Here is a 24,182-nt window from a genome sequence, read left to right as displayed (position 1 = left end):
CAGAAAAAAATGTCTTAATTCAATGCATTTTAAGTTGAAGTCCATTTTAAAGATGATTTTCGAACAAAATGATGGTTTAAAAAAGTTAAAACACAATAATTCAGAGCTAGGTCTATTTTAATTTTGATTCCCCCCCCCCCCCACCCCCCCTTCTACTGATGAATAAATTCAATGCGTATATTTTGCATATTATATGTGCAAATTGTCCATTTGGTTTTGAAATGTCAGATTTTAACCTTGCAGCATCTGATAGTTTTCAGTTTTCATTTGAAATGTGTTTCAAAAGGTTCGTCAGGTGAAAAAGGGTTGCTGAGCCCTGTCCTAATCCCTCTGACAACCAATGTCACCCCAACCTTCGATGCTCACCCAGCAACATGGGGCTTCGACCAGTTTATTGTTAAAGAATAAATATAACCTCATACAAAACGATGCAAGCATTGGAAATATTCCTCTCTTTTTTTATTCATCACGATTTGCTTCGTAGTTTTAATCTGGAGGTCCATTGATTGAATGGGTTATGATATTTCAACTGTACTCATCTTATTTTTAAGATATGGATAATATTTACCTGAGTAGGCTTCCCAAACCATTTCCAAAGCTGTCTGGCGGGAAGAAAGGCAGCAATTTTAGGCCGGTTCTCCACCGACGGCAGCCGTTGTCGTTTGGCTAGCTCTTTTGTCGTTGGCAGGTGGATGCCTTCCCGTTTCTTCGGCTTACTTTTGCCCTTACTCTGCTGCTGTTTCTGCTTTTGCCTTTGGGCTTGCTGCTGGGGCTGTGGTTCAGGGGGCAGGCGGGTCTGTTGCCCTGACGGCACGGTGGGTGCAGGGGTGGATTGGTAGCTGGATTCCTCGTCAGAACTGCAGGACGAGTCTTCGTCTGTGGTCGATGACGAAGAGGACGAGCTAGACGAGGAAGAGGAAGAGGATGAGGACGAGGAGGATGAAGACTGGGACGACGATGATGCTGGCGATGAAGCTCTCGAGCTTGTTGTACTGCTGCTTCTCGGAGCCTCTCCCGTGTTGTTTGGTTGATCATCGTCACCATCAGACTCGGGACTGCTACTGCTGCTCGCACTATTTTCCCCACCTTCCTTCTCCTTGTTCTTTATTTTGGTTTTAGTGTCGGAGTTGTTACCAAATGTCCCGCCAGAGTAAGCAGCTCCCACATTGGGTTCCTTCTTCACACCCTTACTTTTCGAGAGTTTCTGCTTGAATTCACTGCTGCTAGTTGCTGCTGTGAAGGTCAGGTTGAGCAAGGCTTTGTTATCTATCTTGCACGTTAGGTTTTGATCTTCCATCATCATTGCTTTGGTCTTCTTCGTTTTGGGTGACATCACCCCTTCGTGGTCTAACTTAATGAGAATCTCCGCCTCCAGTTGTTTCCTTAGTCCCTTCCCGACTGTCCCAAATTCTTGACCTTCTTCGTCCACTTTCTTCCCCTTCTTTGCTTTCACATTCGTTCCAGCATTCTCGGAGGCGGCAAACGAGTCCAACTGCCCTGGAAGCTCACCATACGTTTCCACGGGAAGAACGTTCCCAAAGACGGGAGACGGGAAGGCGGGGGGCTGCTGTGCATTTTGTTTTGGGACAAGCCGCACTTTACCCACTTTCTTCTTCTTCTCATTGGCGACTCTCGATGGAGCTCCATCAACGTTCCTTTTTTGGAGACACTTACGTGTGGTTTTCATAACCTGTTTGCTCTGGCTGTCTGCATCGTCCTGACTCTCCACCAGCTCAGAAACCTCGGTCTGATCGGAGACTGTCTCAGCTCCTAAACGAGTGTAAGAGAGAAGAAGAGAAACCTCTCAATTATTTAATATTTTCTTCCATTATTTCCTTGTGCAAAGCATTGCCTGCTCATTCAGATAGGCAGAAAAGGGGCCATTGTTCTAGTCAGAGAAGTTCAGGAAGTTCCCCAGTGACATGGCCAATAGTTTTCCCTCAACTACATCACTAAAAAACAGATAATCTGGGAATTTTTCACATTGCTATTTGTGGAGTCTTGCCGTGTACAAATTGGCTGCGGTGGTTGCTACATTACAACAGTGGCTGCACTTTGAGCCTATTACCTGCCAGCAGACAGAATTTGGCACCAACGGATGCAATGGCATAGTGGTATTGCACGAGACTAGCAATTCTGAGACCCAGGGTTCAAATCCCACCATGGCGAATGGTGAAATATGCATCTCAGTCTAATGATGACCATGGAACCACTTAGGGAAGAAAATCTGTCACCCTTACATGGTCTGGTCGACATGTGACTCCAGATCCACAGCAATGTGGTTCGTGGGCAATTAAGGGTGGCCCAAAAAAATCTCACTACAGGGCTGCTGGAAACACCAATAAAGGTTAGGAACGCAGTAGCACCTACATTCAATTAGACTAACCTGCATCTGTATCTTGACTCCCTTCTGTATACCCAACAGAAAAGTATCAAACTTGGTTTTGAAATTTTCATTGACCACGAGCCTCAGCAGCTTTTTGAGGAGAGTTGCAGATTTGTGCGTGAAAGAAGCTTCTGTCACAACGATTTACCTTCATTATCACAGTCAATCTAATGGTCGACTTACCAGCTTTCCCTTTGGTGGATGCTTTCCTCCCACGGCCTTTATTTTTGGCTGCACTGTTATCGGTGCCCTGAGCACTTGCCTCCTTGCTGTCCACGCCATCTTTGCTGGCTTTCCGACTCTGTCGTTTGGTGTTAGGCACCAGCAGAGCAGGCGATGGCTCTGCACCTGTTAAGAGGAAGCCAGTCTCTGAATCAGACACTGACAGACATAGCCACTTTTAACTTTTGTGCTACTCGTAACAGCAAAAGATTAAACGAACGGAGGAAATAAAAAGAGAACACAAGGGGAAGGGACGGGGTCGTTCCTGGAGGGTGACATTATCGCACACTCCACCTGATGGTGGCCATTGCTTTCGACTCTCAGGGATGTCTGTTACTCGAATCTGATAGACATGGTTGCAAACTGTTGTGCGCCAAGGTCTTTCCTATTCTGGAGAGACCAGAATGGTGACAATAGAGATTAGGGGTTGGGGAAATCACTTATTGGACTTCTTCTGCCTTCCAAAGTGAGCAGAGGGCTACATAAGGATTGGAGGGAGGAGAGGAGAGAGGAGGATGGAAACTTTAAGGGAAGAAAAAAAAAATCTCCCAGCAACGTTATCTATTATGTTCACTGTTACAGTGGAGAGATCTCCTTCTACTGTTCATTCTGATGCTCTCCATTCAAATCAAGCCAATCAACTCTGGGTTGGTAGAAGCAGCCTTTTTATCACCACCGCCTGCAGTTCTTATCTACAATTTAATGCAACCCCCCCCCCCGCTGATTTATCCCTTTTAAAAAAAAGAGCCAGTGCAAAACCACGGCTAAATTGCTTTCAAGCCACTTGAAAAGGTTCCTGTCAAATGTCACACGGTCATCCTTCTAACATGAACGGACATAGTTTGATATGAGGCCATCGGTTTTACGTACATTGGATCTTATAATCTGGAGGCAGCAGGCGTATGTGGGAAAGAGGAATGCGTCCAGTGTCACCATCATCAAACTCCACCGTGATCAGATCCTCATCTTCATCAGGGTCCGGACTCCCTGGAGAAAGAGGGAAGCAAAAGGGGAAAGAGGGTTAGGAGCAAAGCTAAGGGAAGGGCTGGAGATCTGGGTTGTGGCTGGAAGGAAATACATGGGCAGTTGGATACAGCATAGTTAATGTCAGATAACGTGCCATTGTACAAAACATAACCAGAAAATATACCTCTCTTCAGTTCTGAAGAAGAGACATATGAACTTGAAACGTTAACTCTCTTTCTCTCTCCACAGATGTTGCCAGACCTACTGAGTTTATCCAGCATTTGTTATTTTTGTTTCAGAAAACATACCATACCGATTGGAAGAAGATCTACCCTTAGGTAAAAGTAGGACTGCATGCAGGGTGCTATAAAATCCTCACTGACATATCTGACAAACAGGGACTTGTACACATAATCTGGGACGATGGTCGGGTGCAGTGTTAAGGGACTTCTGCACTTTTGATGGCATTGTCTTTTGACACAGACAACAAATTGAGACCTTACCTGCTCCTTTAAGTAAATTGAATCGTAGAATCTCGACAGTGCAGAAGGAGGCCATTCGGCCCATCGAGTCAGCACCAACCCTTGGGAAGAGCGACCTACCTAGGTCATGCCCCCACTCCATCCCGTAACCCCACCTAACTTTTTGGACACTAAGGGGTAATTTTTTTTACCATGGTCAATCCACCTAACCTGCACATCTTTGGACTGTGGGAGGAAAATGGAGCACCCGGAGGGAACCCACACAGACACGGGGAGAAAATTCATACTCCACACAGACAGTCACCCAAGGCCGGAATTGAATCCGGGTCCTTGCTGCTGTGAGGCAGCAGTGCTAAGCACTGTGCCACCCCCAGTTCCCATAAAGGTTCCCATAGCACCCTTCAAAGGAGAGTAGGGGAGGTCTGCTTGGGAGACTTGGCCAATATTTATTTTTCATCCATTACTAAAAAAATATATTATCTGATTATTATCATCTTGCTGTTTGTGTAATCGTGATGTTGAAAGATTGGCTGCCATGTTGTAACAGTCGTTACACTTCAAAAGTACTTCATTGTCCACAAAATGCTGGAGGCCATCCTGATGTTGTGGCAGCGCGACATAAATGCATGTCTTGATTTCTTCCTGGATCACTAGCTTGTTGATGGATAGTGATTCAACCAGTTTATTGTGGTGGTTTAAGAAAGATAAACAAAGTGTAGCTTTCATGCACTCGTGACCCAGTCTGTCCAATATGTATCTGTGGAGTTTTCTTTAGTAATGTGTCTGGCAGCGTATCAATTCAGCAGACCCTGCGAGAATTGCACGGGAGTTGGTAAGTCTGCAGATTGGAAGCGATGAGGAGCTGTTTTTATTTTGCACAGTCCATTACCTGGTGACATTTACCGAACAGTAAGAATCTTCCCCACCCTATTCTTGCATGGCGAGTATGACTGAAAAAGAATGGGCCGTATACACAATAACAATTCTACGTAGTAAAACAGTCCAAGGCACTTCACAGGAGCGTTATGAAATCAATGACACTGAACCACACAAGATATATTAGGACGGAAAACCAAAAAGCTTGATCATAAACATCGGGTGCAATTTTCCCAAAATTGCACAGTGTTGGAGCAGGTGGGAAAAGCCGTGTGTAACATCTTTTCTCGTCTGATTAAACAGCACTCTGTGGATTTTAAGAGTGCTCCCGAGGATCACAGTCAGCTGGGGGAGGGGCTCCAGGGCCTAAACACACCGGCAAAGCCGGGATTCTGAGATCAGGACGCAATTCTTTTAAGGGAAGGGCTCCCCGATCTCAAAGTTACATTAAAGGCCCCCCTCCCTGTCCATGGAGAATGGAACCCCCCCCCTCATGGAGATCAGGTGCCCTCTCACGGAGATTGGGACATGCTGCCACCCCCCCCCCTTCCCCCCGCCAATAACACTTGGAAACCGGGGTGCTCCCGTGGAGATGTAGGGGCCCCTTCTCCAAGAATTGGGTTTACCCGGCCCCACCATAATGTCAACATCAGGGCACAACCTCTCCACCCCGATCTCACAGGCATCGGAGCGTTCCCCCTCGCAGACTCTTCCCTCTCCCCCCAACACACATCAGGGGAACCCACATGCCCAATGGAGGCGTTACCCCCCCTGCCACTACCCTGTTGGCAGAGGGGTAACCCTGCCAGGATGCCAGGGGCAATGCCCAGCCAACCCCTGGGGCTGCAGGCACCTCGGCGTCCCAGGTATGGTCATCATAACCAGTTTCGCTTTTGAAAACCAGGAGCAATTTGTGCAGGCGTGACGGATCCGTCGTAGGGTGAGCCCACTAATTATATTAAAATGTATTTAAATCTATGGAAATCAGGTTCACACCCTCACTTGAGAACCTGATTACATGACCGGTGGGGAGCGGGGGGTGGGGTGATCTCAAACTGCGATCTCGCTGGCCCAAATCCACTTTAATGTCGCTTGAAAGATTTTACGGCCATTACGGGATTTGCGTCCGTGGCTAACGGGGCCCCGAGACCATGGCCATTTATCGTAACAAGAGAACAGCCCAAGTGAGATACTGGGAAAAAAAAGAGGCTACAGAATGATGGGCTATAGTCTGAAGTGGCAGCCAACATGCCTGGACACACAGAAACTCTGGTTATGCGAGCACAGCAAAGATCCTCAGTAACAAGTTGCTAGTTCGGTGGGGCGGGGGTTGGGAAATATTAAATGCCAATTTAGAAGTTGAGAACCAGAAAGCGTTCAATATGATGTGGTGCTCTCTAGCTGCGGAAAGTTGAAGCGCCCCATTCAAAAGGCAATTAGACTGTGATGATAAAAGAAAGGATTTGGAGAGTCCTGGGTAGAAGAGCACCAAGTGACCAGCTCACCCGGAGAGCTGCTGCAGCCACAATGAGCTGAATAGTCTCCTTCTGTGTTGTAAGGATTCTGTGATGTGGAGTTATGTGAAAGTTTTACTAACCATTTCATTCAATCCTGAACTTGGAGTGCTGAAAACAACTTCAGAATACGAACAAAGTGGTCTTAAGATCATGTGGTGCAATAGGAATTTCTGGTATAATTTGGTGGAGGTGGAGATACAGTGGAATTGTCTGGAGAATGGTCAAATTTTAACAACTCAATAAAGTATCTGGAATTTTTAAAAAACATTGTCGATTGTCGTAAAAATCCTTCTGGTTCACTTAATGGCTTTTAGGGAAGGAAATTTGCCGTCCTTATCTGGTCTGGCCTACGTGTGACTCCAAACCCACAGCAATGTGGTTGACTCTGAACTTGCCTCTGAAATGGCCTTGCAAGCCACTCAGTTGTATCCAACCGCTACAAATGGAACAAAAAAGGAATGAAACAGGTTTGACCACCCTGCATCGACCAAGACACTGGAAATGACAACTGCAAACCCAGCCCTGTCGACCCTGCAAAGTCCCTCTTGCGAACATCTGAGGACTTGTGCCAAAGTTGGGAGAGCTGTCTCACAAACAAGTGAAGCAACAGCCTGACAGTCATACTCACGGAATTAGACCTCACAGATAAAGGGCGGGATTCTCCTTTCCAGGGACTAAGTCCCCACACCGGCGGGAAAACCGGCATGAACCACACCGGCGTCAACAGAACCCGAAAGTGCGGAATTCTCCGCACTTACAGAGGCTAGGTGGACTGCGCCGAAGGGCCAGCGTGATCTCGCGCATGCGCGGCACCGCCGTCGTGGTTCAGCGTATGCACAGACCGGCCAGCGTATTCTGGCGCATGCGCAGAAGGTTGTCTTTTCCGCGCCGGCCATGGCAGAGCCGTACAGGGGCCGGCGCGGAAGGAAGGAGTGCCCCAACAGCACCCGCAGATCGGCGGGCCCCAATTGCGACACACAAGTGCCAGGCTATGACTATCTCCCGACAAGGGAGGATCTGACCATCGCCCTTTGACATTCAATTGCATTACCATTGCTGAACCTCCACTATCAACATCTTGGGGATTACCATTGACCAGAAACTGAACCGGACTAGCCACATAAATACTGTGGCTACAAAATCAGGTCAGAGGCGGGAAATCCTGCAGCAAGTAACTCACCTCCTGACTCCCTCAAATCTCTCCATCATCTACAAAGCACAAGTCAGGAGCGCAATGAAGTACTGTCCATATGCCTGGATGAGTGCAGCTCCAACAACACTCTAGAAGCTCGACAGCATCCAGGACAATGCAGCCCACTTGATAGTTACCCCTTCCACAAAAGTCTATCCCTCCTCCACCGATGAACAGTGGCAGCAGACACACTATCTACAAGATGCACTGCAGGAATTCACCAAGGTTTCTGAGGCAGAATCTTCCAAACCCACGATCTCTACTATCTAGAAGGACAAGGGCAGCAGATAACAGGAACCCCACTACCTGGAGTTTCATCTCAAAGTCAAACACCACACTTGGAAATATATCGCCGTTCCTTCACTGTCCCTGGGTCAAAATCCTGGAATTTCCTCCCTAACAGCACAGTGGGTGCACCTACATCTCAGAGACAGCAGCAGTTCAAGAAGGCAGCTCACAATCACCTTCTCAAGAGCAACATCGGGTAATAAATGCTGACCCAGCCAGCGATGACCACGTCTCATTAAAATGATTTCTTAAAAACTCTAACATTGCCTTAGTTTGGGTGGCAGGGTGGTGCAATGGTTAGCACTACTGTCTCAAGGCACTGAGGACCCAGGTTTGATGCCGTCCCCAGGTCACTGTCCGTGTGGAGTTTGCACATTCTCCCCGTGTCTGCGTGGGTCTCACCCCCACAACCCAATGATGTGCAAGTTAGGTGGATTGGCCACGCTAAATTGCCCCTTAATTTGGAAAAAAGAATTGGGTACTCTAAATTTATATTTAAAAAAACAGTGTCTTAATTAAATCAAGGAAAAACCTATCAAAACCGATAATTTGAACATAACATGAAGTATATTGCTGTCAGGTTTTAAATTTAAACCATGGCTCTCAAAGGATGAAACATGCATTTTCTGATTTGATGTTTTGGCTCTGGTTATAATCACATACAAGTGTCAGTTCACAGTGAAAATGAATATTACACCTCAAGTGAAAGTGTTGTCTGCAGGCTGCTTTCTGGAACCACTTAAAACTGGAGCTAAACACCGAGTGTGTTACTAAGCTGTGTAGAACATATAGGTCCAGGTTCGATCCCAGCTGTGGTGCGTTAGCTAATCTCGGGGTGGGGGTGTGGGGAAGGGGTGGACATAATGGCCACCTTACATTGGGATTCAATATCCCTCACTAGAGAAGGGTGCAGCTAGCCAGGGTTCCTGCTCCTAATTGCTAACCATTATCTTCTGTTAACCTTGTATGTGACCAGACTCATCGGTGATTCCTCTCCCGAGGTCTATTAACCTGTTGGGACCTGCCTAGACTTCCACCAAAGAATAGCTCTGTAGAAGAGGAAGGCTTAAGCTCGTGAATTTCCTTTCTAAATCTCTCCGTCTCCCTGCCACCCTCTCCTTTTTTGAGACTCTCAAAGGGGAGGCAGTGGCGTAATGGTATTGTCATTGGACAGAAACCCAGGGCAATGCTCTGTGGATCCAGGTTCGAATGCCACCATGGGAGATGGTGAAATTTGAATTCAATTTGGAATCAGAAGTCCAATGATGACCATGAAACCGTTGTCGATTGTCTTTAAAAACTCATCTGGTTCATTAATTTAGGGAAGGAAATCTGCCGTCCTTACCTGGTCTGGCCTACATGTGACTCCAGATCCACAGCAATATGGTTGAGTCTCAATGGTCTAGTGAGCAATTAAGGATGTGCAGTAAATGCTGGCCCAACCAGTGATGCCCACATCCAATGAATTTTTAAAAACCTCCTCAAAACGTTTGGTCACCTGTCCTAGTATTTTCTGTGTTTGGTAAAGCTCCCATGAGGGGCCTCGGGGTGTTTCAACTAATCTGAAGGCGTTATATAAATGCAAGTTCTTGGTGTCATATTGGATGATGGCTGGAGACCAGCCCGAGCCCTGCACTAGGGGGTGAATATCAAGTTCAGCAGCTGACCGACATTCTACTGCAACCCAACTCACTGCTCGCGAGGAAAGAAAAAGGTTCCAGTTACCCAAACGTAGATGTTGGCGTGTCTCAGTTTTGATAAAGGCAGACCATCATCCTGGGTGCAATGTCCAACTCGGATTGGTGATTCCTCTCCAAGATCTACTCTAGTCCAAGGAATTCTACAGTGCCTTTGCGCTGCGGGTGGAGAGTAAACTGGGTCTTATGCCATTTCCCCTGGAGCCTATTCAAGCAGTTGTCGGGGACAAAGTCAATTCTGTTTAGAAATCAAAGCTTGCTTAGCGTTTTATTCTTTTTGCCTTTTTATGGAGATGATTACAGTTGTGGCTGCTGTGTAAACACTCAACATGTTGAATTGTCTTGTATGCCTCTCCCGTCTCTTCAGATGTGATTAGCTACCATCTTGAGATTTCCCTAAGCAGGAATGAAGATTAGGGGCGCAATTCTCCCGAAACGGCGCGATGTCCGCCGACTGGCGCCCAAAACGGCGCCAATCAGACGGGCATCGCGCCACCCTAAAGGTGCGGAATGCTCCGCATCTTTGGGAGCTGAGCCCCAACATTGAGGGGCTAGGCCGACGGCGGAGGAATTTCCGCCCCGCCAGCTGGCGGAAACGGCCTTTGTTGCCCCGCCAGCTGGCGCGGAAATGACATCTCGGGGCGGCGCATGCGCGGGAGCGTCAGCGGCCGCTGACGGCATTCCCGCGCATGCGCAGTGGAGGGAGTCTCTTCCGCCTCCGCCATGGTGGAGACCATGGCGGAGGCGGAAGGGAAAGAGTGCCGCCACGGCACAGGCCCGCCCGTGGATCGGTGGGCCCCGATCGCGGGCCAGGTCACCGTGGGGGCACCCCCCGGGGCCAGATCGCCCGGCGCCCCCCCCCCAGGACCCCGGAGCCCGCCCACACCGCCTTGTCCCGCCGTTCAAAAGGTGGTTTAATCCACGCCGGCGGGACAGGCAATTTATTGGCGGGACTTCGGCCCATCCGGGCCAGAGAATCGCGGGGGGTGGCCCGCCAACCGATGCGCCGCGATTCCCGCCCCCGCCGAATATCCGTGCCAGAGACTTCGGCAACCAGCGGGGGCGGGATTCACGCCAGCCCCCGGCGATTCTCCGACCTGGCGGGGGGTCGGAGAATGACGCCCTAGATGAGGGTTTTCTTTTAAAAAAACAGCTCTAAAACCTACTTTCAACACATTCCTAATCCAATCCAAGAGAGATTTTTTTTTAATATTGGAAGATTGGCCAAATGTGCTTCTGGCTGCAGTACAGGGGGAACAAAAAGCAGAGTTTTTTTCTGGTTCCCTTTATGTAGCCAGCTGCAAACGTTGGTGTTCCCACTATAAAGGGAGCGGAGAATTGCAGATTTATGGCAATAATTAGAGGATAGCAGTTATCACAATGTCAGCACACCATGATAAATCCCCGTATCACATTCAAGAGCAGAGTGATAAATCTGCTCTGAAAGCAAACGGCCCAAACACAATTAAAAAATAAAAGTTACAAGCTTCGAAGACCTTCCTGTCAGCGTTAGGGACCAGCTAGCCATTTGGGTACTCCACTTAAGTGCAAGTCCCTTAATTCTGATTTATTCTAATCAATACATTGGATCAAAGGGTTGTGCAGCAACCAGGAAGAAGTAAAACGGAAAACTCCTTAAAAGAGTTTTTCTTGGTGTGGGATTTATCATAACGCATATAAATGATCTGACAGTTTCAGTAAGTGCTGAACCAGGGAGGTTAAAGTGAATGCTAATTTCTGCCTTTTGTAGGAATCTCACTGGATTTTATTTTATTCGTTCGTGGGATGTGGGTGTCGCCGACAAGGCCAGCATTTATTGCCTGCCCCTAAATGCCGTTCAGAAGGTGGTTCATCTTCAGGAACCGCTGCAGTCCATGTGGTGTAGGTGCACCCACAGTGCTGATAGGGAGGGAGTTCCAGGATTTTAACCCAGTGACAGTGAAGGAACGGCCAATATATTTCCAAGTCAGGGCGGTGTGCGGCTTAGAGGTGATCTCGCAGGTGGTGTTGTTCCCACGTATCTGCCGCCCTTGTCCTTTTAGATGGTAGAGGTTACAAGTTTGTAAGGTGTTGTCGAAGGAGCCTTGGTGAGTTGTACATCTTGTTTTTTTTTTAATTTAAAAAAATTTGAAGTGTCAAATTCTTTTTTTTTTTACCAATTAAGGGACAAATTGGTGTGGCTAATCCACCTACCATGCACATCTTTGGGTTGAGGAATGAGACCCACGCAGACATATGGAGAATGTGCAAACTCCACACGGACAGTGACCTGGGGCCGGGATCAAACCCAGGTCTTCAGCGCCATGAGGCAGCAATGTTAACCATTGTGCCACCGTGCCGCCTGGTAGCACATCCTGTAGATGGTACACGCTGCTGCCACTGTGTGGTGAATATTGAAGGTAGCGGATTGGGTGACGATCAAGTGGGCTGCTTTGTCCTGGATGGCGTTGAGCTTTGTGTGTTGTTGGAGCTGCACTCACCCAGGCGAGCGGGGAGTATTCCGTCACACTCCTGACTTGTGCCTTGGAGGTGGTGGACAGGCTTCGGGGAGTCAGGAGGTGAGTTACTTTCCGCAGAATTCCCAGCTTTTGACCGGTCTCGTCGCCAAAAAAAAAAAAACAGCCATGAAGACAGGCACAGAGGCTGCCGGCGCGAAATTTGTTCACTCCCCTCCCCTTCCAAAAAACTGCGGGCTAGCATAAAGAAACCCTCATCTGCTTGTATCATGGACCGCTGAGCCTGTCCAAGGCCTCTCCTGACAGGAATCTCTGCTTCACAGCTGACATTACAACGGAGCACACAACCCCAAAAACCTTGTCCTAATACCCCCACTGCAGGTGGGCCCTTACCCTTTATTTGAGAACCCCGGACCTAGCGAGTTAGTGTTGGCTATTCATTGGTCAAGACAACTTCTGACCAGGGGCAGCACGGTGGCGCAGTGGGTTAGCACTGCTGCCTCACGGCGCCAAGGTCCCAGGTTTGATTCCAGCTCTGGGTCACTGTCTGTGTGGACATTGCACATTCTCCCCGTGTTTGCGTGGGTTTCGCCCCCACAACCCAAACGATGTGCAAGGTAGGTGGATTGGCCACGCTAAATTGCCCCTTAATTGGAAAAAATGAATTGGATACTCCAAATTTATAAAAAAAGAAAAAAAAAGACAACGCGTGACCTGTCCTTTGGATGAGCTAGTAAACAAAAGCACGGTTTACCCTCTCATGTGGATACAAATGTCACTATTTCAAAAAGAATGGGTGTTCTCCCTGGTCTCCTGCCCAATATTTATCACTCAACCAATATTAATAAAAAATAACAATTTAATCAGTCAATATCTCAATGCTGTGTGAAAGTTGACTGTCACATTCCTACATTAGAGCTATACTTCAATAACACTTAATTAACTGGCATGTTCTGAGGTTCTGCAAGATGTTTTATAAGTGCTACGTTTTTATCTTGGCGTCACACACTCGTACTTTTCAGTGGCTTATAATCTGGGACAGGCTAATACTTTCCCAATCTCTCCGAGTGGTCCAAGAATACTGGAATATTGGCCAAATGGATACCAGTTAACAAGTGCAGGAAGAGAGTGTGTCTGGAGCCCAGGCTCTACCCGTGTGCGTCACGCACTCACTGGATAAACTCACTGCTGACCGAGCCCAGAGCATTTTACTGGACTGGCCAACTCTTCCCTACTCTCCAAGTCATTTTATGTTCCACAGCAGACCTCCCCTCCCCTCATTTCTCCTGCACTCTCCTCTACCTCCTGAGCCCTCCCCTCAACCATCACTCTTCTCTTCTCACCCTCTCCTCCAACTCCCCTCTGCTGTACCTTCAATTCCATTTCCCACTCTATCCCCTCCCCTCACTCTCCTCCCCTTCTCTAAATGCCTCCCCTCTATCACCTCTCTACTTCCCTCTATCTCTTTTGTCCTCCAACTCCCCTCTACCTACCCTCCATCTCTCAACTCTAGCACCCTCCCTCCTTCTCCTCCAACTCCAATAACCAGATTTTGTTTCCAGAGTATTTAGATTTGAACCGCAATTTACATGGAACAATGCGTTTTTGTTTCTTCTAACCCCCTCGTCTCTCACTGTCCTCTCCTCCAACCCCGTTCCTCCAATCCCCCTCTTCTCTAACTCCCCTTCCCTGTACCTCCCAGCTCTACCATCTTCCCTTCCCTCTGCTCCGCTTCCTCTTCCCTCTCCTCTCACTACCCTCCCCCTCGTCTAACCCACTCTCCTCTATCCTCCTCCTCCTCAAACTCCACTCTCCCCACTTTCCTTACCCCCTCCCCTCTAACCCCTCTTCTTTAAACCCCGCGTCTCTCACCACCCTCCCCTCCTCTCCCTCTTCTCTATACCCTTTCTCCTCCAACTCCCCTCCCTTGTACCTCCCAGCTCTAACACCCTCCCTCCCTCTCTTTCAACTCCCCACCCCCCAAAATGGCGAGACAATGTCATTTCAAACCCCTTCTGAAATCGTTTGGGAAATAAATACATTCTACTAATTAGAAATGTGGGAAATAAGAGGGGTTATTTTTTGTGCTCAAAGGGGAGATCAGTCTGCACGTAAAGCAGAGCAGATCCTGTGATTAATGCACTTCAAGGTGAACACATTAGAGCCTCCATTGCTGAATCAGCATTAAGCCATCATTCTTAGACTGCCCAAATGGGAAGTTTGGATGATAGTAATTTTTAAATTGATGACAGCGTGACAAGACAGGACTTCCATTTTGGCATTTTGCGTGAGCTACTAATAAACAGTGACAGTACCTCTGACAACGGTTCCTGGGTAGAGGCAGCGATACTGCTGGCTCCAGTAGGCAGCAATTCGGGTGCCCTCGGGCAACAACCTCACAGAGGTGGGCTTAACATCAATGATCTGCTTCAAAAGAAAAACAAGATCCAAAATTAAAGCCGCGTCTGAATTTCAGAACAATTCGATTCTGACAAACTAAAGGCTGATCTCAGAAGCAAGGCGATATCCTTAGGCCATCACTCACTGAGTTGCAAGTTGAAAAAGTTGTGTTTTATAAAAATTTGCATGTTTCTGCTTGATCTTTTTGTATGTTATAAACTGAAGGTTTTCTGAATAAAAATCGTTTTTTTTTGAAAAAATAAAAAATTGTGCTTTAGACGAAGGACAGAGTTTCACTAACCTCCAGAATACAGGGGGAGAAGGTTTGTGCAATCGGGGGAAATGGGTTGTTTTGACACTCTGACCACATCCTGCCGTCAGGGAATTTTACTGAAATTGGATATGCCGCCCACTTGATTGAGACAACCAGCTCAACCACCTGGAGGAGGCTGCCAGCTAAATAAAGGCATAAAGATGGCCTCCCAGTGCGAAGAAAGGTTATGTTAAAGGGAAAAGGGGCCCAAAGGCCTCTATGATATCCCTGGAGGCGTTTCCCTACCAGCCCTGGGCGCTGGATTTTTTTTGCCTGCTTTCCTCAGCAGTGGTAACTGATGGCACTGCTGAGAAAGTGGCCCTCTGATTGGTCTAACTGCTCTCAGGAATGGGCTGATAAAATTCAGCAGAAGGCCCACTGGCCATCCTGCGCGTGCTGGCAACACCCTTTTTCTGCTGATGCCAGGCTGTCCTCCCAAGCTGATAAATAACAGCCACAGATTCAACACTGGATAGTCCCACAAGAACACTGGGGCATCCATGCAGCGGAATCGGGCTTACAGTGTGGACAAATTTCCAAACTTCAACTGAGAAATAGCTGAGCATGTGCAGTTTGGCACACGTGTGTGTGCTGTTTCTGTGGTGAGGAATATGGTACACAGCTTATATATGCTAACACTGACTATTTACATTTCCAGCTTCTACAAGATACCCTGGCGCGATTCTCTGCTCCCGTGCCGTTTCAGAGAATCGCCTGGGTTGCCATATTTTCCCACGACGCCGGTCCGACGCTCTCCCGCAATTCACGGAAGCGGGCAGATCGGCACAATCACGTTTTGCGCAGCGCGGTCCAGTGAATCGCCCGAGACAGCCAAAATGGCGATTCACTGGTACCCCCGTGATTCTCAGTTCCGGATGGGCCGAGCGGCCTGCCCAAAACGGCGGGTTTCCCCCGGCGCCGTCCACACCTGGTCGCTGCTGGCGGGAACGCTGTGGGGGGGGGGGGGGGGGGGCTGGTGGTCTGCGGGGGGATCCTGCACCGGGGGGGGGGGGGGGGGGGGGGGGGGGGGCTCAAATGGTGTCTGGCCCGCGATCGGTGCCCACCGATCGTCGGACCGGCCTCTCTGAAGGAGGACCTCCTTTCTTCCGCAGCCCCGCAAGATCCGTCGCACATCTTCTTGCGGGGTGGACTCGGGGAGGACGGCAACCACGCATGCACGGGTTGGTGCTGGCCAACCCGCGCATGCGAGGGTGACGGCAGTTATGCGGCGCCGGCCGCGTCATGTATGCGGCGCCACCTTTACTCGGCACCATGGCCTGGCGCGCGTAAATGACACGGCGCTGCTCCTAGCCCATTTTCGGGCTCTGAATCGGTTGGGATAGGGGCCGTTTCGCGCCGTCGTGAACCTCAACGGCGTTCACGACGGCGCGAACACTCTGTCTCCATTTTCAGAGAATCGCGCCCCTCGTGTTGTAACCTGCATGGCCTTACGGGGTAGGATTGATCCATTACCCATGGAGGTTGGAGAATAAGAGTTCTCTCAATAAGAGGGAGGAGGACCCTTAATTAAGGCAATGTGCCATTGTATAGAGTCGGCCAGTCAGGCAATGACTAGAGAAGACCCAGTAGGGAACTACTGGAGCAGTGTATATAGTTAACGTGTAAAATTAAAATACATTATTTTTCTCTACAACTTGATTTGTTGTCCCTTACAAAACCTTGGAAAACTACCTCGTGTGCCTGGCAACAGGAGCTTGACTTTACTGACCTTCAAACTCTAAATTGGGGTTTTAAATTAAACACACTGTCGTGTAGTGTCGGGGTGGGGGGGTTAACATAGAACAGTACAGCGCAGTACAGGCCCCTTGGCCCTCGATGTTGTGCCGACCTGTGAAACCACTCTAAAGCCCATCTACACTATAGCACATAGAACACTATAGAACAGCTCAGTTGGCTGGACGGTTGGTTGATGTTGCGGAGTGGCACCAATAGCTCGGCTTCATTTCCAGTAATGACTGAGGTCATTCATGAAGATTAATGTAGGTTCGGTAGGGTTACGGGGATAGGGCAGGGGAGTGGGCCTAGGTAGGCTGCTCTTTTAGAAGGTCAGTGCAGACTCAATGGGCCGATTGCCCTCCTTCTGCAATTAGGAATTCTATGGTTCTATGAAGGCCCTGCCTTCTCAACCTAAGGTGTGGTAACCCTCAGATTAAATCACTACCAGTCAGCTCTCATTCAAAAGGGAGAGCAGCCTATCGTCCTCTGGGACTGTGGCGACATTTACATTTTAAAGTGTGGTCTACCCCACATAAGACAAATATACTGTTTGTTGTAACGATCTGTGTCAAAACAATGGGCAATAGGGAAAATCCATAGACAAATAATTTCATTGCAAACATACTTCCAAAGGAAAATCACATCAAATCCTGTGTACTGGGTTGGTATTATAAGCAGCATCTGCAAAGGGACGTTTCTTGCTATTGTTCTCAGACGTGTACAGCATAGAGGAAAATGATCCCTCATTTAAAGTGCTGATGAAGACATCAGATGCAATGAGGAGCTCTGAGCCTTTTAAAATTTTGATGGGTTTTCCCTGTCTGGATTCCACAATGAGTGATTTCACTTTGCTATCTGTACATCCAGGACTGAGGAAAAACTGACACGATGTCGTAACTAAGCCGAGCAGCATGTGGCGGAAGAGCACCTAAAACCGAATCTTAGAGGAACTTCGGTAATCAAAAACAAGCCTCTCACCGCTTCTTGTAGGAGCTGCTCCAAGGAGTAGATGTGAGGACGGTTTCCCCTCTCTCCCTCTACAACCACACGGTATCTAGAACAGATATGTTAATGTTTTAGGCAGGGCAGAGTGTTTACACAGTGCAATCTTTCTGTATTTCCATTAAATCAGAACCTCAGAGTTGTTGTTTTTTTAAACTTAGAGTATCTAACTATTTTTTTCCAATTAAGGGGCAATTTAGTGTGGCCAATCAACCTAACTTGCACATCTTTGGGTTGTGGGGATGAAACCCACGCAGGCATGGCGAAGAACCTCAGAGTTATAGCTGGAATTTAAACACTTCTTTAAAAGAGAAATCTCTGTCCGTTCCAACAATTGTTGAAGAGAATTTGAAATAAAGGAGATTGGACTCAAATCAAGCCAGGGATTTGTCATTTTAATCTCAATGGGAGGTCACTTATTACTCCCACTGCATAATAAGTGCAATTTTGTGTTTCTCTTTTCTTATCCAATGAAGTCCTGTTTTCTGTGTACAGATAATACAAAGGACATTTTGTAGATCACTACCAACGCATTATCATCGGACTTTAGCGGCTCTGTCGACTGCTCCTTTGGTAAATGCCAGAAGAGTAGCATTCATACACAAACATAGATTTCAACTTTGCTCCACGTGATACTGCCCCACTGAACTTTCATCTGCATGTACAAGCAAAAAACACACACATCCAGATAAAAAACAACACAGAGCTCGTCATATTTGCATCTCCCCGCCCTCTGTTCCAGAGTGTGATGACTCAAGTTGCTTTCATATTGTTGCACACGAGGACAGAGGGGCCTTGCAGATTTAATTACACAAAACGAAAAGACATTTCGACATTCACTCAGCGCATCGCAAGTATTCCAGGATAGTTCTGGCTGGAATGAAGTGGTTGGAGCTCCTTTACTGAAAGAACACTCAACAAGGATTTCACTCTTTTGGTCACTTCAGTTTTACTGAAAAAGAAAATGTAGATAAAGGGATTTCTATTTCTACACATAGTACCTTTAACATCGGAAAAGACCAGCCCATTGGACAGTGGTTAGCACTGCTGCCTGACGGCGCTGAGGACCCGGGTTTGATCCTGGCCCCCTGTCCGTGTGGGGTTTGCACATTCTCCCCGTGTTTGCGTGGGTCTCACCCACACAACCCAAAGATGTGCAGGGTAGCTTGGCCACACTAAATTGCTCCTTAATTGGAAAATATTATTGGGTACTCTAAATTTATTTATTTTTAATCGGAAAAGACTTGCGTTTATATAGCACCCATCATAATCTCAGAATGCCCCAAACCGGAGTACTTCTTGAAGTATTACCATTGTTTATTGTAGCCAACTCAAACAGCCATATCCCAGAGGGACGATTATTGGCTAGGCACCAGGGAGAACTCTCCTGCTCTTCTACAAATAGCACCATGGGATCAGGAGTGCTCATCCAAAGCTTTGTTATAAAAATCTCACCTGAAAGTGGACACCTCCAACAGTGCAGCACTCCCTTCAGCACCGCACTGGAGCATCCATTGATATTATGATCTCAATCCCAACCTTATGACTTAAGGGCAAGAGTTGCTACCCATTGAGGCACAGCTGGCACCAGACGTAGTGCAGCTATTTTGGCACAGGCTAGCTGTGTTCGGATCTGTTCTGGGTTCCTCATGTACACAAAAACTTATTTTTGTATCAAACCCTCTTTGTTAAAACATCCCTTGAAGCTGGAAGTTAATCATTTGAATGGAGGAGGAAGAAGAAATATATTAATTTGTTTTGGACCTATTACTGGACAGTCATTGTTTCTGCGGAGTTCAGTTCGAGTACACGTCAGGCACATGATTACAGCATGGCTTCACAGTTACTTCACTACAATGCAGCTATTGAAATCAGGCAGATAGAACATGGAACAAATATACTCTCCCAACCATATTAGGATTCTTTAATTTCTTGCACTGGCTGTTCAATAGGGGGAAACGTGAATAGTTTCCTTCAGCCTCAGACACCAAGGACAGACATTAACGAAAGAGAAAATGCTAGAAAATCTCAGCAAGTCTGGCAGCATCTGTAGGGAGAGAAAAGAGCTAACGTTTCGAGCCCGATGACTCTTTGTCAAAGCTTTGACAAAGAGTCATTGGACTCGAAACGTTAGCTCTTTTCTCTTCTTACAGATGCTGCCAGACTTGCTGAGATTTTCCAGCATTTTTTCTTTCGTTTCAGATTCCAGCATCCGCAGTAATTTGCTTTTATCCAAGGACAGACATTACTTCTGGGATCCGTCTCTCGCTGCCCTTTACTACAGGAGAGTTCAGCCGTTTTCGTCAAGCTCAGCAGAAGGTCGCGGGATAAGCCCATTCTGAGACCTGAACGAATAACATAGGCTGCTGAGGGAATGCTGCGCTCTCACAAGCACCATCTGGCCGAGGAGATGATAAAACAAGGCCTTGGGCTGTCTTTTCATCACGAGGACAAGAGACAGGAGACAGGTTTGTTTCTGGTTCACTAACCTTCAAGGGGGCGCGGGGCGGCTGATTAAAGTTAGGATGTTCACGTGAACCCTTAATTGACATGGAGACAGGCTTCCTGTCCACTAAACAGTGGTGGTAGGCTCTCGAAGCTAGCCAATCAGAGGATTTCCAACTTCAGAGGAGCACCTGGCTAGTAAGGGGAGAATGTGCAAACTCTACACAGACGGTGACCAGGGGCTGGGATTGAACCCGGGTCCTCAGCACCGTAAGGCAGTAATGCTAACCACTTCACCACCATGCCACCCTCCTAAATGTACCTTGAACAAGTACTACTTCTATTAATCCCTGGGCCTCCTGCTCCGGGCAGGTGCTCTCCCCACCTTGACAGCACCAAGGCTCTGCTTGATACGAATGGATTTTGACCCTGAAAATGGTCACAACGAAGAGGAATGAGCTAATCCTTCCAATTGGAATCCAGCAGTGTAAATTTTCCCTGTGTGGGTCAGGAGATCATTGGGCTACAGATTTGATCAGTCTGGATTTTTGTCGTAGTATTGAAAGCATTCCAGATGGCTGAGAATCTGACAAAATGGCCTCAGGTAGGCCATGGGGTGGCCAGGGTGCTCTTGGGCATTGTTGCCACATTGCCTAGCCACCTCCTATTTTTGATTGTCAGATTGTCTGGGCAAAGGTGTATAAAAGATTGCCCTAAACAATGCACATTTCAATCCTTTCCTTTTGCTCATACAGCTGCCAAACTTACATATCAGGAGAATGGACAGTTTTCACATATCCAGCATAAAGCAACTTGTCATCCATTGGAATCAGCACCCGAAGACCATCTTTCAACTCATCCTCGTCAATCACACATGAGCGAGGAGCTGTGGAAACAGAGAGAAATCTCTCAGTAATGCCTTAGTGATGAATCTCTGCATTCACAGAACAACTTACAATTATAGAACACCTTCAATGTACCAAAATATCCCCAGGTGATTCCCAGGAGCACTATCCAACAAAACTTGATACCCAGCCATGGAAGGTGACCAACAATTTGGGTTGGGATTTCCCGGCCCCACCCACCACCGGGATCTTCTGATCTCCCCCCCGCGAAAGTCAACTGAAGTTTGGCTGGCCTGCGGAAACCCACGTGACAGGGCCAGGAAGTGAAGCAGAGTAAAGGAATTCTTCGATGCATTTAAGGAAATGCTTGAAAAATAGAGGAGGGAGAAAGGGATAGAAGAATAGGATACAATGGAGTAAGGTGGAAAAAGGAACATAAAGGCCAGCACAGAGCAGTTTCTGTGCTGTAAGCTCTATGTACACTGATTGAAGTAAACACAGAGCGGGATTCTCCATCCCCCAGCCACATGTTCCTCAGCAGCCCGCCATTTTTTGCTGGTGGTGAGATTCTCCACTTCTGCTGCTTGTCAATGTGATTTCCCATTGAAACCATCCCACACTGCCGGGAAAACCCCCGGGCGGGATGCGTTGGCAACAGGAACAGGGAATCCCAACGGCCATATAAAACAAAGTTGTTCTGAGCATAAAGAATTTTAACGATAGTAATCGTCCTGTGAGGCCACTTGCAAATAAAAAACAATGAGGCTTTTAACAGATTGCCGATAACTCATCTTGTCAGGGAAAAGGGAAAGACAAAAATTGGGAAAGGGAAAGAAAAAAAGAATTTGCTTAATCAGCCTATCATGTGAAGTAACATTTTCTTGCAAAGGGCTCACACCTGTGACTCCGCCACCTGTCACAAGCATCTAGAAACACTAAGGAGGGATAGCTAACACAGGTAAGAATGAAAGGTGCACAAAGGGCATAGACCTCAAACATCAGTCATCTCAATAGCTGAGCATGGTCACAGGAGTTAACAAAATCATTTGTAAAGGAAAGATGATAATGTGGAAGACTACCCAGCTTCTTAATTCATTTTGATCAAAACATTATACAATGGTTATTGTCACAACTATATGCAGCACGGTGGCACAGTCGTTACCACGGCTGCCTCACTGCGCCAGGGACCTGTGTTCAATACCGGCCTTGGGTGACTGTCTGTGTGGAGTTTGTCCTTTCTCCCCATGTCTACGTGGGTTTCCTCCGGGTGCTCCAGTTTCCTCCCACAGTCCAAAGGTGTGCAGCTTAGGTGGATTGGCCATATCTTTTTATTAAAACAGTAAAAATATATACAAGGCCATTTTGTGTTGGAGAAACAGGGTACCCTCCCCTCAGTACCAATGTAGGGGAGGGGGGGGGGGGGGATACTCTGATTATTAAAACAGTTCACAACACGTTTCTACAAAAACCAAATGGTACAAGCACTAAACTTTGCGCTGGAGAGACCAGTGGCCATGCTAAATTGTCTAAAAGATGTGCAGGTTAGTTGGGGTTACAGGATAGGGTGGGGGAACGATGCTCTTTCTCAGATGGTCAGTGAAGATTCAATGGGCCGAATGGCTGCCTTCTGCACTGTATGAATTCTATGATGACATGAAGTTATGACATAGGACAATGGCTTACTGTTGTTTCTCCATGCACTGAGTTTGAAGGACTGTATTCGAATGCTCACTTTCAATTTAAAACTACGGCTATATAAGCAGTTCAACCTGTTATTAAGACATGTTTATTTTTGCAGGGACATCTGTTGAATGACTAATTTGATAGGCATTCGTCCTTGTTTTAAGTCTTGGGGACACCAAATGTGAGAATCTAGTAGGTTCTATTTAACGAGTGTTAAAACACCCAATACTTGAAGTTAAGAACAGGTGCTGGACGTTGGTTTGTTAATTATACTCAATTGTATAAAAGGAAGAGTCAGCCAAGACTGACGGCCTGGTGTGCCGGAGGGGAATAAGCTGGGAGAGTTTGTCTCTCTGCTCAGCAAGTTGAAAATAAACCTGAATAACATAAAGACTAGCATTGGACTGATTCTTCTGCAATATGCATTTATCAGAGTTGTCTTTGCTTGGTTGCGTTCTTAGGTTTGTCGTCTTTAGTCAAGTCCAAAATCAGACTTCCCGCACAATAGGCAGAGGGTAGAATAATTCGGGTTTAGTTTTACTGACGATAGGAGAACCTTAATTTACCCCATAAAATAAGAAACAAATTAGAAAACAATTATTCAGACAGAAGAAAATCAGATTTTACATTTTACAAGTTCCAGCATAGCCCAACACAACGGGCGTGGAACTCTCCAGTACCACAGGCCAGTTCTCCCTCCACATCTTGAGCCACTTCGCCAAACAAGAGTGAAACCAGGCCAAAAATAACCCAACATCTCGCCCCCCCCCCCCCCCCCCCCCCCCCCCCGCCTCACCCACCGACTTCCAGACCTGACAGACCTCACCCCCGCCCCAACTTTCATTCTTGGCACCGCACCGCCCCCCCCACCGTCCCATTCACTCCAGATACCCATTTCCATTCATCGCCAGTATGCCCATTCAACCCCATGCCCCTGGACCACCACATGTCGACAAAAAAAACCTCTCCCCTCATGGGGCTCCCACTAGAGCCTGCTCATGGCACTGCCTCCTGGCATAGGTTGGCGGTGCCAACCTGTGCCACTGGCCTAGACATGTTCCTGGGGGCTATTCTCACCTCTGCACTCCAGAGGATTCCCGGGACAACTTTACGCCTGGCCCAGCCTGTTGCAAACCTCGCTGACATGGTGTGACATCGGCGAGGTTTGAAGATCTCGCGAGGGGGCTTCATGTGGCAGAGTGACAATTAAATGAATTGGAATTTATTCGAATGAGGTTCAAGTCCTTTGTGGCCGGGAATCTCTGACGCCGCCGACGAGGGGCAAGGAAAATCGGAAACGCAATCTCGTTGACGAGAATCACGTTTCCTGATACTCCTGGGATTTTCACCCAGCATGACCATCTGGTCTTACAAAGTAGGTTGCTGACAAATTCCAATGATTGTCATACTGGTGCCTCATATAGACACCACGTGTCATGAACGGAGGTTCAGCAAGGTTGACAATGCAGAATATTTTATCATTGGCACCAACTAACCTGGTGTGGAGGGCCTCTCAATGAGCATGCTCAGTGGTAGGTTCTCATCTTCAGAGAAGCTGCTATCTTGGTTCTGCTCGAAATCCTCATCAGCCGCCATACTCTCCATGAGTTTACTGACAGCGCCGCCTTTGGAGCGTGCCTGCTGAAGAGACGAGGCAAATGATTGGCAGTAAAGA

At 47.6% G+C, this 24,182-nt stretch overlaps 1 protein-coding gene across 8 annotated transcripts in view; it reads right to left on the bottom strand.

Moving 5' to 3' along the window:
* The window catches only part of tnrc18 (trinucleotide repeat containing 18), a 209,172-nt gene that overhangs the window by 9,854 nt on the left and 175,136 nt on the right, over positions 1–24,182 (bottom strand). For 6 of the 8 annotated variants that reach the window (XM_072480919.1, XM_072480918.1, XM_072480923.1 and 3 more), the window contains 7 exons: positions 24,004–24,148; positions 20,748–20,865; positions 17,511–17,586; positions 14,398–14,506; positions 3,479–3,595; positions 2,570–2,767; positions 569–1,770 (listed from right to left, as the gene is read on the bottom strand). In XM_072480919.1, the coding sequence (XP_072337020.1) occupies positions 569–1,770; positions 2,570–2,767; positions 3,479–3,595; positions 14,398–14,506; positions 17,511–17,586; positions 20,748–20,865; positions 24,004–24,148 (1,965 nt within the window). The remainder of the gene's footprint in view (positions 1–568; positions 1,771–2,569; positions 2,768–3,478; positions 3,596–14,397; positions 14,507–17,510; positions 17,587–20,747; positions 20,866–24,003; positions 24,149–24,182) is intronic. The other 2 variants (XM_072480921.1, XM_072480922.1) reach the window with 2 other exon arrangements.

Source organism: Scyliorhinus torazame, chromosome 17, assembly GCF_047496885.1.
Source record: "Scyliorhinus torazame isolate Kashiwa2021f chromosome 17, sScyTor2.1, whole genome shotgun sequence".
Taxonomy (NCBI): Eukaryota; Metazoa; Chordata; class Chondrichthyes; order Carcharhiniformes; family Scyliorhinidae; genus Scyliorhinus; species Scyliorhinus torazame.
The sequence above is the reverse complement of the archived record's forward strand: the minus strand, read 5'-3'. Positions and strand labels throughout refer to the sequence as shown.